Here is an 18,027-nt window from a genome sequence, read left to right as displayed (position 1 = left end):
TATAATCTATTGCTTGGAACATCAGAGCCTTCTTTTTTCTTCATGGTGATTAAAATGTTTGCCCACTTGTGTTTTAGGGGATCTCTATCTATTGATGTTAAGTGTTCACGTATCCTTTCTTTTAGATTTCTACTTGTAGAGCCAGTGTATTGTTTGCCACAAACTTTGCACGTGATTAAATAGATGACATATTTTGAACAGCAATCTAATCTATAGTTTATGTTGTGTACAGTGAATGCATACATGTCTCCCACAAAAAAAGAAAACTTTTCTTGCTAACTAACGCCTAGATTACGAGTTTGGCATTAGCCTTAAAAAGCAGCATTGAGAGGTCCCAACGCTGCTTTTTAATGCCCGCTGGTATTACGAGTCAGGCAGGAAAGGGTCTACCGCTCACTTTTCTTCCGCGACTCAAGGCTACTGCAAATCACCTTATGTCAATTGTGTATCCTATCTTTTTAATGGGACTTGCCTAACGCCGGTATTACGAGTCATGGAAGAAGTGAGTGGTAGACCCTCTCCTGTCAAGACTCCTACCGCATTTAAAAGTCAGTAGTTAAGAGTTTTATGGGCTAACGCCGGAACATAAAACTCTTAACTAAAGTGCTACAAAGTACACTAACACCCATAAACTACCTATTAACCCCTAAACCGAGGCCCCCCCACATCACTATAATACATTTTTTTAACCCCTAATCTGCCGACCGGACATCGCCGCCACCTACATTATACTTATGAACCCCTAATCTGCTGCCCCTAACATCACCGACACCTACATTATATTTATTAACCCCTAATCTGCCGCCCCCAATGTCGCCGCAACCTAACTACACTTATTAACCCCTAATCTGCTGACCGGACATCACCGCCACTTTAATAAATGTATTAACCCCTAAACCGCCGCACTCCCGCCTCGCAAACACTAGTTAAATTTCATTAACCCGTAATCTGCCATCCCTAACATCGCCGACACCTATCTACATTTATTAACCCCTAATCTGCCGACTCCAATGTCGCCGCTACTATAATAAATTTATTAACCCCTAAACCTAAGTCTAACCCTAAGTCTAACCCCCCCTAACTTAAATATAATTTAAATTAAACTAAATAAATTTACTACAATTAAATAAATTATTCCTATTTAAAACTAAATACTTACCAATAAAATAAACCCTAATATAGCTACAATATAACTAATAGCTACATTATAGCTATTTTAGGATTTATATTTATTTTACAGTCAACTTTGTATTTATTTTAACTAGATACAATAGTTATTAAATAGTTATTAACTATTTAATAACTACCTAGGAAAAATAAATACAAAATTACCTGTAAAATAAATCCTAACCTAAGTTACAATTACACTGAACACTACTCTATAAATAAATAAACTAAATTAAATTAAACTAATTACAATTAAATAAAATAAACTAAATTACGAAAAAAACAAACACTAAATTACAGAAAATAAAAAAGAATTAGAAGAATTTTAAACTAATTACACCTAATCTAATCCTCCTAAAAAAATAAAAAAGCACCCCAAAATAATAAAATTCCCTACTCTATACTAAATTACAAATAGCCCTTAAAAGGGCCTTTTGAGGGGCATTGCCCCAAAGTAATCGGCTCTTTTACCTGTAAAAAAAAAAATACAATACCCCCCCAACATTACAACCCACCACCCACATACCCCTACTCTAAAACCCACCCAATCCGATCGGGGCAGAAGAGGACATCCAGACTGGCAGAAGGCTTCATCCAGACGGCATCTTCTATCTTCATCCTTCTGGAGTGGAGCGGAGCCATCTTCTATCCCGCTGACGCGGAGCCATCCTCTTCAATCGAAGTCATAACGAAAAATGAAGGTTCCTTTAAATGATGGCGTCCCTCGAATTCCGATTGGTTGATAGGATTCTATCAGCCAATTGGAATTAAGGTAGGATAGCATCAGCCAATCGGATTTAAGATTGGATCAGCCAATAGAATGCGTGGTCAATTCTATTGGCTGATCCAATCAGCCAATCAGATTGAACTTCAATCCAATTGGCTGATTAAATCAACCAATAGGATTTTTCCTACCTTAATTCTGATTGGCTGATCCTATCAGCCAATCGGAATTCGAGGGACGCCATCTTGGATGACGTCATTTAAAGGAACCTTCATTCTTCGTTAGGACTTCGATTGAAGAGGATGGCTCCGCATCGGCTGGATAGAAGATGGCTCCGCTCCGGAAGGATGAAGATAGAAGATGCCGCCTGGATGAAGCCTTCTGCCGGTCTGGATGTCCTCTCCTGCCCTGATCGGGTGAAGACGACTCAAGGTAGGGTGATCTTCAGGGGGTTAGTGTTAGGTTTTTTTTAGCGGGGATTGGGTGGGTTTTAGAGTAGGGGTATGTGGGTTGTGGGTTGTAATGTTGGGGGGGTTTGTATTTTTTTTTTTTACAGGTAAAAGAGCTGATTACTTTGGGGCAATGCCCCGCAAAAGGCCCTTTTAAGGGCTATTTGTAATTTAGTATAGGGTAGGGAATTTTATTATTTTAGGGGTGCTTTTTATTTTATTTGGGGGATTAGATTAGCTGTAATTAGTTTAAAATTCTTGTAATTCTTTTTTATTTTCTGTAATTTAGTGGGTTTTTTTTAAATTTAGCTTATTTCATTTAATTGTAATTAGTTTAATTTAATTTAGTTAATTTATTTATTTATAGTGTAGTGTTTGGTGTAATTGTAACTTAGGTTAGGATTTATTTTACAGGTAATTTTGTATTTATTTTAGCTAGGTAGTTATTAAATAGTTAATAACTATTGAATAACTATTGTACTTAGTTAAAATAAATACAAAGTTGCCTGTAAAATAAAACTAAATCATAAGCTAGCTACAATGTAACTATTAGTTATATTGTAGCTATCTTATGGTTTATTTTATAGGTATTTAGTTTTAAATAGGAATAATTTATTTAATTGTAGTTATTTTATTTAGATGTATTTAAATTATATTTAAATTAGGGGTGTGTTAGGGTTAGGGTTAAACTTAGGTTTAGGGGTTAATAACTTTATTATAGTTGCAGCGACGTTGGCGGCAGCAGATTAGGGGTTAATTAATTTAATATAGTTGCTGCGACATTGGGGGGGGCAGATTAGGGGTTAATAAATATAATGTAGGGTTCGGCGATAGCGGGGGCGGCAGATTAGGGGTTAATAAGTGTAAGATTAGGGGTGTTTAGACTCAGGGTTCATGTTAGGGTGTTAGGTGCAGACATAAAATTAATTTCCCCAAAGGAAACAATGGGGCCTGCGTTAGGAGCTGAACGCTGCTTTTTTGCAGATGTTAGGTTTTTTTCACCCAGCTCAGCCCCATTGTTTTCTATGGGGAAATCGTGCATGAGCATGTTTAGCCAGCTTACTGCTGACTTAAGCAACGCTGGTATCGAGGTGAGATGTGGAGCTAAATTTTGCTCAACGTTCACTTTTGTGAGGCTAACGCTGGCTTGCAGAAAACTCGTAATACCAGCGTTGGCTTAAGGGATCGGTAAGAAAAAAAGGCTCGTTAGCACCACACAGCCTTACCGACAAAACTTGTGATCTAGCCGTAAGTTTCTCTGGTGGGGGTTTCAGAGTTTTAGACATATTTGATTAAGTGGCTTCCTATAGTGGTGGCTCTTTTTGGAATTAATGTAATTCCTTTGTCTAGAATCTTTTTACATTGGGAATCTAATGTTAGAATCTCCAAGTTTTGATGTATAATATTTCTTATTGCTCCAAATTGGTTACTGTACTGTGTAATGGATTTTATGTCATCTGCATTTTCAACATTTTTTGAGCTTCTTTGTTTTTGTAATAGTTGGGTTCTATTAATTTTTTTTTGTCTCAGTTGTAGTAGGGATTCTCTATTGTAGCCCCTCTTTGTTAGTCTATAAACTAGATCCATGGAGTGTTTGTCATAACTATATAGCTTGGTACATATTCACCTAATTCTGATTAGTTGGTTCTGATTAGTTGGCCCTTGGGGTTACCTGTTTTTAAATGTTTTGAATGGCAGGAGTCTGCTCTAAGGATGGTGTTTCCAGCAATGTTCACCACTTATAACTCAGGTGATGCCTTCCCATTTTCACCACTTAAAAGTATATCTAGGTATTCAATACTGTAGCTAGTTAGCTGGTAGGTGAATTTCAGATTTATGTTGTTTGAATTTATATACATGAGAAACTCCATGGCTTGTTCATCTGTACCTGACCATATCAAGATCAGGTCATCAATGTATCTTACATATGATTTAATAAATTTACCATGGGCATTAAATGGAACCAACCCAAGAATAAATTGGCATATGAGGGGGCCACATATCTGTAGGTAGTAGTTTGAGTCAAACATAAAAAAATTGTGGGAGAGTAGAAACTTTTGTACTTCTAAGATGAATTTGATTAGTTCTGTTGGGAAATCCCTTTTAAGTAGTAGATGGTATTCAACTGCCTTAATCCCTAGCTCATGAGGAATATATTAGTAAAGAGACAAAACATCTATAGTGAGCCATTTAAAAGTGTCCTTCCAAATTTGTTTATTCATTATATTAAGAATATGTGTAGTCTTTAACAAAACTAAGGATCATTAATACAAAGGGTTGAAGAATGTTATCAAGCCATTCCCCTAGGTGTTCTCCCATGGAACCAACCCCAGAGACTATTAGACGACCTGGGGGGGGGGGGGGACTCCAGGTCTGTTAGTTACAAAGTGAGTTGGCCTTTCTTGACGTGCACTTAGTAGGTGCAATATAGAATGGTGAGCAGTTTTCAGAGGACACCAAACTTGACGTGGCTGGTAGATGCACAATGAATTATGCAACCTTAGGGTAAATGTAACTCAGTTCAACGCGTTTTGCCCCACACCAGGGGCTTTTTCAAGAATGAGTAGCAATGATACTTGTGTCTAGTTGTAGCAGTCTTTTGGAGTCTCATTGGTTAATTGGATGGTGGGTGTGATTCCACACATGTATACTAAACACGGGATAAGGAAACAGATCTACTAATTTACAATCTCAAGTTTCAAAGTGGACACGGCCCTCTGGGGATATGTAAATATGCGTATCCTATATATCTTAGGGGATGTTAAAAAATATATATATTATTCTCTAAAATATGTCATAGAGATAAGTGTGATAATAGTGTGTATCAGCTACACTCTGTTACTATACATACACACTGATGAATTTATAAAGAATAATAAAAATATGTGTATAAAAAATGAATGATAATAATCCTATATAATAAAAGGCCAAGTGTGTTTGTCCGAAGCTGTCATGCGCAGTAGAGACTGCGCGCGAGGACAAACACACCTGGCCTTCCAACTGACCTGGCATCTGGCGTCAGCGTGTGGTGGAGTGGGCGTGGCCGGACGGGTGCGATGGGGGCGGGGCCCGGGCATGACATGGGTGGGGCGCGGGTATGACGCAGGCGGGGCCAGATGCCTGGGCCGACTGCCGAGACAGAGAGCCGAGACAGGGAGCTCTAAAGAGGGGGGATAGAGAGAGCAGAAGAGGGGGGATAAATAGAGGGAGAGAGACAGCAAAAGAGAGGGGGGAGAGTGCACAAAAGAGAGGGGGGGAGAGCACAAAAGAGAGGGGGAGAGAGTAAAAGAGAGGGGGAGAGAGCGCAAAAGAGAGGGGGATAGCGCAAAAGAGAGGGGAGAGAGCGCAAAAGAGAGGGGGAGAGAGAGCGCAAAAGAGAGGGGGAGAGAGCGCAAAAGAGAGGGGGGAGAGAGCGCAAAAGAGAGGGGGGGAGAGAGCAAAAGAGAGGGGGGAGAGAGCGCAAAAGAGAGAGGGGGAGAGAGCAAAAGAGAGGGGGGAGAGAGCGCAAAAGAGAGGGGGGAGAGAGCGCAAAAGAGAGGGGGAGAGAGCGCAAAGAGGGGGAGAGAGCGCAAAAGAGAGGGGGGGGAGAGCACAAAAGAGAGGGGGAGAGCACAAAAGAGAGGGGGAGAGAGCGCAAAAGAGAGACGGGGAGAGAGCGTAAAAGAGAGGGGGGAGAGAGCGCAAAAGAGAGGGGGGAGAGAGTGCAAAAGAGAGGGGGAGAGAGCGCAAAAGAGAGGGGGAGAGGGGGGAAAGGGGGGAAGAGAGAGGGGGAAGGGGTGGGACAGCTGTACTGCAAAAAATGGCCCATGTACACGGGCTTTAGGACTAGTAAAACATATAAATGATTATATAATCAGAAGAGTTGATTTTTAGTGATCCTAACATAGGTTGACTAAATTACACACAGAGAGAAGCATACTCACAGGAACGAACAACCGGCTCAATACCATTGTTAGCCTGTTCTATGGTGATTTACCACCTGGGTGCAGCTTCTTTTAGCCCAGTAATGCTTTTCACAGAGTAGAACTTTCCTGTAGTATATCAGTCTGATCCCGCCTATTACGGTCAGTCCAGCGCCGAAATACCAGGCAATTCCTCTCTGAACAAGGAACACAGCAACCCCAGATGATTGTTTTCAGCCTTCATAGGTTGAGATAGTCACTGTTATAAAAATTGATTATAAATTGGCTGTAGGTATATCCATAGATATCTAAGAAGAGAAGATAGGGGGTATATATACTAAACAGGGGGAGGGACTTAATCATACATGAAGGGGTGACATCTAGTTCTGAGTTAAGACTTAATGGGTGGAGGGTTTTCATTCTATATATGAGTTCAGCCTCTTTCTTTAGTATTTTGTTAGCAAAATTGCCCCCCTCCAATGTGCTTTTACTTTGACTATTCCCCAGAAAGTAAAATCTTTTAATCTATTGTTGTGTATATCTTTAAAATGTTGATACAAGTGGCTGTCTTTGTTTCCCTTTTCTATGAGCCACAGGTGTTCTCTTATTCTCTCTCTAAGGGCCCTTGTTGTTTCTCATAGGTACTGTTTTTTACAGCTGCATTGGATAAAAAAGATTACCCCTTTATAGGTGCATCTAATAGTGTCCCAGATTATACATTTTTCCTTAGTACTACTAGATGAGAATTCTTTTGTTTTGGAACTGTAGTGACAGGATCTATAGCAATGGCAAGGGAAAAGGCCATTTATTTCATTTCCTAGTAGGTCGTTCTGTATGGTATGTGCTTTTCTTTGTAGCCTCTGTCTGAGAATCTTTTACTTAGCATTCTCGCTTGTTCTTCATACTCAATCAACAATTTTTCCTCACTCTCAGGAATTGTGCTTTCAGTATATTTTCCTTCCATTTTGCCAGATGACAACTGCTCGTATGTATGAAATTACTTGAGTCTACAGTACTTTTTTGAAAAAGGTTCTGGTGTTAAAATTATTAGACTCAATTTCTATATCTAAGTCAAGGAATGCTATCCTAGTTCTACTAGTTTCATAGGTAAATTGTAGCCCCTTGATGTTCTGGTTCATATCTCTAAAACATTCCAACAGATTATCTTCACTACCATTCCAGATGATAAGTATGTTGTTTATGTACCTTTTATAGGTCACCAGATATTGCACCAGGCTACACATTCCCAGGAAATCTGCCTCCCAGTTCCTAATAAATAGGTTCACATAGCTTGGTGCAAATCTGGTGCCTATAGTGGTCCCTTTGGTCTGGACATACATTTTGCCATTAAATGAAAAAGTATTATTGTCAAGTATGAATCCAATACTGTCTAGGATGAAGTCTTTTTGTTCTATACTGAACACACCCGGAGGTTCAGCGGAACACCTGGAAGCACAGCGGAGCTCCCACCACGGTGAACACCACTCCAACAGAAGAGAATCAAGGGACCGTCTGTGACTAGAGCCACGATTCTACCTTTCACTAGAACTATGGCGTATACTAGTCTACCACCCCACATAAACAGACGACACTCCAACCATAAGGGCTGTATATTGCCCCTCCTAATGAGAGTGGATCCATTCCATTTTTAATCAAACAGATATCTTTCTGCTTCACCCCTCTCTCTAGACCTAGAGAGAGCGGTTTTTAAGGTACTGCACTATTTTATAGACCTTCATTTGGATATCGAGTCCTTATCCAAACACTATATATATATATATATATATATATATATATATATATATATATAATCTTTATTTTTAGATTAAATCCCTGGATGTCCAGAGTCTTTTATATTTTTGTATATGTAGCTAACAGTTTTATATGTGAAATAATTTTATCTGTGAAATTGTCTTTTACGTGTGATATTAATAGTCTTCTGGATTTTACCTTTGACTTATATTGTACAATTTATAGTTTTTGTACCGTTTTATTTGCTCTAAATAATCTGCTTTCATCAGGCTAGTCTTTAGTATTAGGATTAAATATCACTTAAACTATGAATTACTTTTCACCAATAGTAACACTGAGGATATCCTATACCAACTTATTGGCTATCCCCTAGTTGTTCAGCGACAGTACATTTTTCCTTTTGTTCTGCTATACCACTTGAGGGTCTTTGTTTGGGGGACCTTCCCGTACTAGGCTTTATAGGGGTTCCATAGTGCCTACTTTTCTCTCTTCTTTAACCTGTACCTTCCCAAATAATAAGTTAGGCTGCTTTGAAATAGTTAAAACTTGATATATATTACATTATATAAAGCACATATAAATATTTCATCCATAGGAATGGATCTTTTTCCACCAGTGACCATCTTTGTAACGCTCGTGGGATACTCCTCTATCAGACCAAACTTGGCCAGTAGTCTTATTATCCCGGCGTCGAGCCGGAATGATAGGGATTATCCCAAAGCAGAGAAAATTAGTGAGATGAGGAAGGCGGCACTCACCACAGGCAGGGCAGTCCCCAACGGCAACAGCAGAGCAGTCCAAGGATGAACCACTAGAATGGTCAGGCAGACAGGGTTTGGCAACAGCAAAGCAGTCCAAGGATAAACCACTAGAATGGTCAGACAGGCAGGGTTGGCAACAGTAAAGCAGTCCAAGGATAACCCACTAGAATGATGAGGCAGGCAGGGTTTGGCAACAGTAAAGCAGTCCAGCAGATTGAGGGTTAAGGCAGGTAGAGTAGTCAGACAGGCAGGTTCAGCAATAGTAATCAATCCAGCAGTTAAGGGTTAAGGCAGGTAGAGTAGTCAGTAGTATATCTATTCTTGATGTAAGGTTTAAGTAGTGAGATGTGGAAGACTGGATGTATGCGTGGGTTTTTTGGCAAGGCCACTTTGTAGGCAACAGGAGACAGTCTTTTCAGGACCTTGTAAGGACCGATAAACCTAGGCCCCAATTTGTGACAGGGTTGACGTAGACAAATATGTTGAGTAGAGATCCAAACACGTTCACCCACTGGAATGGCACGTACAGAAGCCCTATGACGATCAGCAAACTTCTTATATCTAGAGTCAGCTGGACGCAGCTGAGAGCGAATACGTTGCCAGTGAGTGGTGAGTTCAGTGATGTGTTGGTCTGTGGCAGAGACCCCAGTGGACTGAGCTGAAAGAGGGAAGACACGAGGTTGATACCCTGCTGCGGCTTGAAATGGAGAACATCGAAGAGAAGAGTGCCAATGTTTCTTGCCAGGCTCAGCTAGGGGTAGCAACTCAGACCAGTTGGTATGGCGAGTGTTGACAAAGGCTCTAAGGTAGGCTTCAAGATCCTGGTTTGCTCTCTGTTAGTCCATTGGTCTTAGGATGGTAGCCAGACGAAGTCGTACCACATGCAAGAGGAAAAGGGACGATAATTCTTGCATAGAAAGCAGTTTGGTTAGGGGTACGAAGTGAGCCAGTCTGGAAAAACTGTGCACCACAACCCAGATAACTGTATGGTGGTCGGAAGAAGGAAGGTCCACAATGAAGTCCATTGTTATATGTGTCCATTGTTTTTTGGGAATGGATAATGGTTGGAGTAAGCCAGGAGGCAAAGTCTTGTTGGCAGCACAAATTGTGCATTCTTTCACATAATCCTGAGTATCAGACTTCATAGTAGGCCACCAAACGTGTTGGCAAAGACGCTTGAAAGTCCTAGTCTAACCAGGATGTCCTGAGAGTTTGCTATCATGAGCCCAGGCTAGCACAGGGATACGCAGGTTCAGGGGTACAAAGAAGATATCGGAGGCCATGGGGGCACCAGGAGGTTTACTAGACTGAGCATGTTGCAATCTTTGCAGAAGGGTGGTATTGAGTTGAGCAACCACACAGGAGAGGGATATGAGGTGTTCAATAGGAGCTTCTGAGGAATCACTTGAGTGAGGGAACTGACGGGAAAGGGTGTCCGTCTTCTTGTTCTTGGTTCCAAGAAGATAAGAAACCACAAAGTTAAAATGGGAAAAGAACAAGGCTCACCTGGCCTGTCGAGGATTGAGTCGATGAGCAGTCTCTAGGTAAGTCAGATTCTTGTGGTTGGTGAGAATCTGAATAGGATTGGCGGTGCCCTCTAACCAATGACGCCATTCAGTCAAGGCAATCTTAATAGCTAAGAGTTCATGATTACCCACATCGTAGTTCCTCTCAGCAGGAGTAAAGTGTTTAGAGAAAAAGGCTAAAGGGTGTGACTTGGAAGTCAAAGGGTCCCTTTGTGTAAGAACTGCTCCAGCCCCTATCTTGGAGGCATCAACCTCTAAAGTGAACTGTAGGTCAGGGTCAGGATGGCGGAGCACAGGAGCTGAACAGAAAGCCTTTTTAAGACAAGGGAAGGCATTTATGGCCTCAGGAGAGCAATGTTTACAGTCTTTGTCCCATTTTGTCAATTCAGTGAGAGAAGCAACTGTTTGAGAAAAGGTATTTATAAACTTGGGTAATAATTGGAGAATCCTAAGAACCTCTGCAATTCCTTTAAAGAGGTAGGTTGAAGCCATTCGAATACTGCGGTGAGTTTAGCAGGATCCATGACAAAACCCTCCTTTGAGATGACATAACCAAGGAATTGGATCTGAACTTGATCAAACTCACACTTTTCTAGCTTGGCTACTAAAGAATTGTCTCTGAGAGGAAGAAGCACCTGTCGCACATGCCTATGATGCTCCTCTAAAGTGGAAGAGAAAACAAGGATATCATCCAGATAAACGATGACAGTGCGGTGGAGGAGGTCACGGAAGACATCGTTGACAAATGCCTGGAAGACTGCAGGGGCCCAAAGGGCATTACAAGGTATTTGTAATGCCCAGATCTTGTGTTGAAGGCGGTCTTCCATTTGTGGCCTGGAAAGATACAAATCAGATTGTATGCCCCACGTAAGTCCAATTTGGTGAAAAAGCGAGCATCCTGGAGTGAGTCGTACAGTTCGGTGATCAGTGGTATTGGATAGCGATTCTTGATGGTTATGTTGTTCAAGGCCCTGTAGTCAATGCAGGGTCTGAGCCCACCATCCTTCTTACTGACAAAAAAGAAGCCAGCCCCAGCAGGAGAGGAGGAAGAGCGAATGAAACCTTTAACTAGGTTCTCTTGGATGTACTCCTCCATGGATTTGGTTTCAGCCTTGGAGAGTGGATAAGTCCTCCCTTTAGGAAGTGGGGCTCCGGGAAAGAGGTCAATCTTGCAATCATAAGGATGGTGGGGTGGCAGCACATTGGCTTCTTTTTTCTCAAACACATCCGCGAAGTCCGTGTATACTGAAGGAAGGTTTGAAGGAGTCTGTATACTGGCTATGGGAATAGAAGGCAGAAGAGTTACTTTAGCAAGGCAGGAGTGGAAACAGGAGGTGCCCCAGGAGACACAGGTGTCCCTCAGCCCAGTTGAACTGTGGATTGTGTACCCGAAGCCAAGGAAGACCAAGGATGACAGGCTGTGCTGGGGAATGAATGACCTCAAACTGCAGCTGTTCAGTGTGGAGGACTCCCACAGTCAGGGTCAGGGGTGCTGACTCAAAATGGATCACGCCCGAACCAAGGGGGGTGCCATCCAGGGTAGTTATTTTGAGACAATGTCTTTTCTGCAGAAGAGGCAAACCAGCTTGAATCATAAAACGGTGATCCAGGAAGTTTCCAGCTGCCCCTTAATCAATAAAGGCTTGAGTGTGGACAGTATTCTGAAGGAAGGTAAGGGTAACAGGTACCAGAATCCGAGGAGTGAGGGGATTTAGTTGAGATCATGCTTAGAGGTACCCCTGTTTTATCCCCTAAGCACTGGCTTTTCCCGGCCGAATATCACAGTCTTTAAGTTGGTGGGTGTTAGATCCACAATAAAAACATAGTCTCAGTCTCCTTCTTCTCTGCCTTTCAGACTCTAAAGGTTTGAAGGAGGAGAAATCTATGGGTTCCTCTACTGAGGTAACTGGAGCTGCTGAAGGGGCAGCGGATGCTGACGAAACTGGGCGAACAGGAGGACGGGAGGGAAGAACCCTCCTTGTTCTGTCTCACTCGGCTTGTCTTTCCTGAAAGCGAGAGTCCAGATTGATACAAAGCGCTATAAAGTCATCAAAAGAAGAAGGAATATCACGATAAGTGAGTTCATCTTTGATGCGTTCATGGAGACCCCTCCTAAAGGCTGCCTTGAGAGCACTGCCATCCCAAGTGGTTTCAAGTGCCAAGGTGCAGAACTCGATGGCAAATTGTGCCACAGTTTTATTACCCTGGTGGAGATCCAGGAGAGAATATTCCGCAGCAGAGGTACGGCCAGAAGTCCCAAACACAGAAGATAAAGCAGAAATGAACTCATCAGCATCACGCAGGAGTGTAGTATTCTGTTCCAAAAGGGGAGAGAGACCCAGGCTAGGGCCCTGTCCTTTAACAAGGAAATGATAACTGTGACCCTTGACTGATGAGACTGAAAGGTGTGAGGATCATTGTGGAAGTGCAGCCTGCATTGGTTTAGAAAGCCCCTGCAATCAGTAGTACCTTCATACTTGTCAGGCAAGGGTATCCGGGGTATACTTCCAGAAGCAGAGGAAGAAGTCACAGTACTAGGAATAGGGGCTGGTAGTGTAGTAACAGGAGCGGTATCCCTCGCTGCAACTAGTAAGGAGAGTTGAGCGGTAATAGCCTCTAACTTGGAATCCATATTCTGCAATTGTGTGATATGGGTTCCCAACATCTGTCCCTGAAGATAAACAGCTTGTGCCACCTCATCGGGCTGCATGGCCCAAGTATAATGTAACGCTTGTGCGATACTCCTCTATCAGACCAAACTCGGACAGTAGTCTTGTTATACCGATGTCGAGCTGGAATGATAGGGAATATCCTAGAGCAGAGAAAGTTAGAGAGATAAGGAAGGCGGCACTCACCACAGGCAGGACAGTCCCCAATGGCAACAGCAGAGCAATCCAAGGATGAATCACTAGAATGGTCAGGCAGGCAGGGTTTGGCAACAGCAAAACAGTCCAAGGATAAACCACTAGAATGGTCAGGCAGGCAGGGTTTGGCAACAGTAAAGCAGTCCAAGGATAAACCACTAGAATGGTCAGACAGGCAGGGTTTGGCAACAGTAAAGCAGTCCAACAGATTGATGGTTAAGGCAGGTAGAGTAGTCAGACAGGCAGGTTCAGCAATAGTAATCAATCCAGCAGTTAAGGGTTAAGGCAGGTAGAGTAGTAAGGCAGGCAGGTTCAGCAACAGTAATCAATCCAGCAGTTTAAGGGTTAAGGCAGGAGAGTAGTCAGGCAGGCAGGTTCAGTAACGGTATTTAGGCACTTAGAAAGAACTATCTGTCACACCCAGGAGTACACAAAGTAACACCTATACTTTGGCAGTGACAGATCGTTTGTGGAAAGTTTTAATAGGCACAGGATTCACGCCACTGAGGTCTGACCGGCATCTGAGCCGACACTGCCCCTGGCAACGAGCAATGGCTAGAGACAATTTTCTTATAGAAATAGAAACTGACAATATAAATATTGAATCAGTCAATGTAGACAATACTAATATTAGTACAAATGAATTAATGATCGAATTAGAAAAAATCATGATTAAAGAACTGAAACAAAAAACAGAAAAATAGTTTTCACTCAACATAGTACCAAGAGGTCTTAGACTGGAAAAAAATATGCACATTCAATCTAAATGAGGACCTCAAAGACGAATGGTTCACGTCCCTAAAGAAAGCTTCTTTTACATTAATTGACATTATAAAAAAAACTAGAACCATTAGTCTTGAAATATTAGATACAAGGATAAATTAAATAAAAAATATCCTATAGAGTAGAAAAGACTCTGAAATCTATAAGAAAAGAAAAATAGAAATGATTAGAGCCGTAAAATAATACAAATTCAGAATTACAAAGGGTTAAGAAGAAAAAATTGAAAAGAGACCAGGACGACTATTCAAACAAATGAGGGCCCACAAATGAGGGTCCACAAATTATTTCATCCACAAACTCCAAAATCTTAATTTTACCCCTTCTATGTCATTTGAAGATAACGGTGTAAACTCTAATAATAGAAAAACACACATATAGAACCGAATAGAACACCAATTATGACAAAATTGTTTAAAAAGAACAGAGAAAGGACCATCCCATCTCCACATTTCACTAGAGGGGATTGGAACTACCCAAATATGATTTATAAGGTGAATGCCACCCCTGATTATAATTCTTATCATCAGAGCCACACGTTTGATCCATATCCCAGATCTAACCAAGACGATGATCATAATAATTTCTACTATTCCAACACTAACAGTCAGGGTAGATACTCTGCGAATAGAAATAATACCGACTGGTACCATTCAGATAACAGATATAAAACGGATTGGCACAACCATAGGTACCCTTAAAAGAACAGAAGAAAACATAGACCAGAAAGAGAATACATACTAGAAAGGGAATATAGACAGGAATTACCACACTAGAAATGAAAGGAATTATTCTAACAGATCCCACCATAGATCCTTTCTCCCACCACAAAGAAGGGAGGAGAAAAATTGGAGGGTTCCCTTAAGGAACAGATTCCAACCGTTAGCGCAAGGTGGTAATATTGAACCCTTGAGAGAAATTGGAACCCAGAGCCAAGCGATCGCACATGTCCATTTTTTAGGGGACACCCTCATATCAGAGAGGGTGCATCTAGCACCTCTAATGAACCTTAGAAAAAGAGCACTAGAGGAAAGAGAGGAGGAAGGAATAGAAATTTAAAAAAAAAAAAACGAGGGAAAGGAGGGACAAGAGATAAAGACAGAACCAACCGACAATGGCGTATTTAATATTAGTAGCTATCCACTGAAAGAGGAGGAAAAAAGGGTACTAGGCTTGGGATTATCCTTTAAATTTAAGAAGTATAGGGGTTCCATAGCGCCTACTTTTCTCTCTTCTTTAACCTGTAAATGTAAGAAATTGTATTGTGATGAGCCAAACAGTACTGGCACATGTAAAAGGGACATTAGCAAGTACATAATAGAGACAATGCAATAGCACTTACTCTGAATTTTAAATGAACAGCAGCTTTTTTCTGACCAATTTCAAAATGTACTTCAATTTGCCAGCCCCCTCTATAATATGACAGCCATCAGCCAATCACAGACTCATATGCGCATACACTGAGAACTCTTGCACATGTTCAGTAGAAGCTGGTGCCTTAAAAAGTGTGTATACTGGGCACAATTTGATAATGGGAGTATATTGGAAAGTCTTAAAATTGCATGCTCTAAATTATGAAAGTTTCATTTTGACTTTAGTGTCCCTTTAAAGTTCTTTTGTGTCTTTTCTCCAGGATCAGACTTTAGACATGTGATCAAGCCAGGGGACATACACCCTGTTTCACCCCTGTCTATAGCCTTTTTTTTTATAAATTTGCATACATGCTGTTGGTTACGGCACTGAGCATAAGGGGTGCAAAAGACTTGTCTTGTGCTTAAGAGTTAAATCTCATCTTGTTATTTATCATATTTATTATGCAGACCAGTACGAGAGCTTTGTTTATGCAATACAAAATAAATAAGTTAGCATGTCTTTCATTATAATAAATCAGGTAGTGTATTTTTTTTATTACAGTATGATGATGAAATGTAACTTTGTACCACAGTCATAATTGTTTTAAACATTTGTATGTAACTATGTGACCTTAGTCTTCATTTATTATATTACTGTGCCCGTCGTAAGTAATATTTATGGTTTTCAGTGCGGTAATCTCAATGCTGCCATAACATCATTTAGTCACTTGCATTTAGAGTTTGATCCATATATTAAAAGACAGTAAATACAGTATAACTGCATAATCAACAGAGGCATAATAAAAAGACAATGCAATGATGTTTACTTTGGATTTCAAATGAGCAGAAATGTCTTAGTTTTCTTACAGTTCCTTGTCCCCTGTATCATTTGACAACCAGCCTCATGTGCTGTGACTCCTTGCACAGCCTTAGTAGTAGCTGGTGCCTCAGAAAGTGTATATATAAAGATTGTTCACAATTTGATAATGGAAATAAAATGGGAAGACTTAAAATTGCATTACTCTAGTTCATGCATGAAAGTTTAATTCTGACTTTAGTGTCCCTTTCAGTATAGGGCCATTATTTACCAAACTGATAACAAGAAAGTACTGTTAATGACGTCTGATTATGATTACATTCGAAAAAAATCTCCCCAACAGCTGTAAACACGGAAATAATCATAAAATAATTGTGAGCAACCCAAAGTTCGTACAATAAACCAAATTGTGAAACGTGATCATTACATTGCTTATATTATTTTCTTTTTCGTAGTATACAACTTACTAATCTCACTGTAGTTGAAATACAGTCAGGCGTCAGCTGCTACACAACAGCTGCGCCCCGCTCTCAGTACCAGACAGGCTGTGTGTGTACTAAACAGTACACTGAAAGGCTCTGTGTGTATCAGGGTACGCGCCTGCTGTGCTCAGGGTCTAATGATGATCGCTACACTTGACTCGAGCCGCGAGCGCTCAGTTACACAGTTTCAACACGCGCCCCTCAGCCCGCGCCTGCAAATCCGCTGGGTAACAAGTCCCGCCCACACGACGCTAACAACTGCAGCTTACAATAGTGCGTGGTGCGTTTTGTTTTCCTCGTAACAGCCAATCAACGATCAAGGAGTTGTGTTGTGTTAGCCAATAAGCACGCAGGTAACCTGGAAGTTGCAACGTTTAAAATGCTTAGTGGCTGCTGGGCCTGGGCAAATATATGAGGGAATAGGCTGTAGCGGAGGTATATGGTGTGTGTTCGGTTCTTCGGTGTTTGTGAGAAGGATTGAAAGATGCCGTCACGCGTGGAAGATTATGAGGTTTTGTACACCATCGGCTCTGGTTCTTACGGGAAATGTCAGAAAGTTCGCAGGCGATCTGATGGCAAGGTGAGCGTCTGACCTGGTCAAGTGTAGATTATACTATCGGTTGGGCTTTTAGGGGCCAGTCGAGGTAAACAGCGACTAGCGGCATTCGTTGTGTTTCATATAAATATTATGGTGTCAAGAGCAAATTAAAGAAGTGAATCTTGTCAGGAAGGTTGTAATAAGCTTATAGTAGAGGTGACAAGGACACATTTGCACATTCTGTTAGAGAATTTTAATAATGGGGATGGGATATATATATATATATATATGTGTGTGTAAAATCTTAGTGGCTGAGAAAATAATTAAGAACGTTAAACTAAGATTTTACTATATATATATATATATATCTCTATCTATCTATCTATCTATCTATCTATCTATATATATATATAATCGTAAGAACTATTTAATATTGCACATACAATACCCATGACAGGCTCTGTGGTTATGAAAACCATACAAGTAAGGATACTTGGTTTATATGTAAGGCAAATTGGATGTTGACAGAGAAGACTGTAGAACTAAACCGGTCTAGTTTTCCCTGGTCTGCAACATGCTGTAAAGCTGAGTAACCTGCACAACACGATTATCTAATCTGAAGATAAGTTTAGCACAGAGGTGCTTTCATTTGGGTCGATCTGTGGCATTTGCTGAGTATTGATACAGAGGCAATCTTCCCCCAAGTGGACAAACCTATAACAGCAGCTATGGATGGTTTTTATTTTGCAAAAGCGTCACCTAGAGCAGTGTTTTTCAACTAGTGTGCCGTGAGAGGTCCTCAGGTGTGCCGTGGCACTCTAGTGTGCCGTGAGAGGTCCTCAGGTGTGCCGTGGCACTCTAGTGTGCCGTGAGAGGTCCTCAGGTGTGCCGTGGCACTCTAGTGTGCCGTGAG

General features: G+C 41.2%; 1 protein-coding gene across 1 annotated transcript in view; it reads left to right on the top strand.

The window, feature by feature from the left end:
* Positions 1–16,921: 16,921 nt before the first annotated feature.
* The window catches only part of NEK2 (NIMA related kinase 2), a 43,862-nt gene continuing 42,756 nt past the window's right edge, over positions 16,922–18,027 (top strand). Inside the window, exon 1 of the mRNA XM_053712414.1 lies at positions 16,922–17,156. Coding sequence (XP_053568389.1) covers positions 17,061–17,156 — 96 coding nt within the window. The 5' untranslated portion in view covers positions 16,922–17,060. The remainder of the gene's footprint in view (positions 17,157–18,027) is intronic.

Source organism: Bombina bombina, chromosome 4 (assembly GCF_027579735.1).
Source record: "Bombina bombina isolate aBomBom1 chromosome 4, aBomBom1.pri, whole genome shotgun sequence".
NCBI classification, from domain to species: Eukaryota; Metazoa; Chordata; class Amphibia; order Anura; family Bombinatoridae; genus Bombina; species Bombina bombina.
Note: the sequence above shows the minus strand (reverse complement) of the source record. Positions and strands in the feature narration are given on the sequence as shown.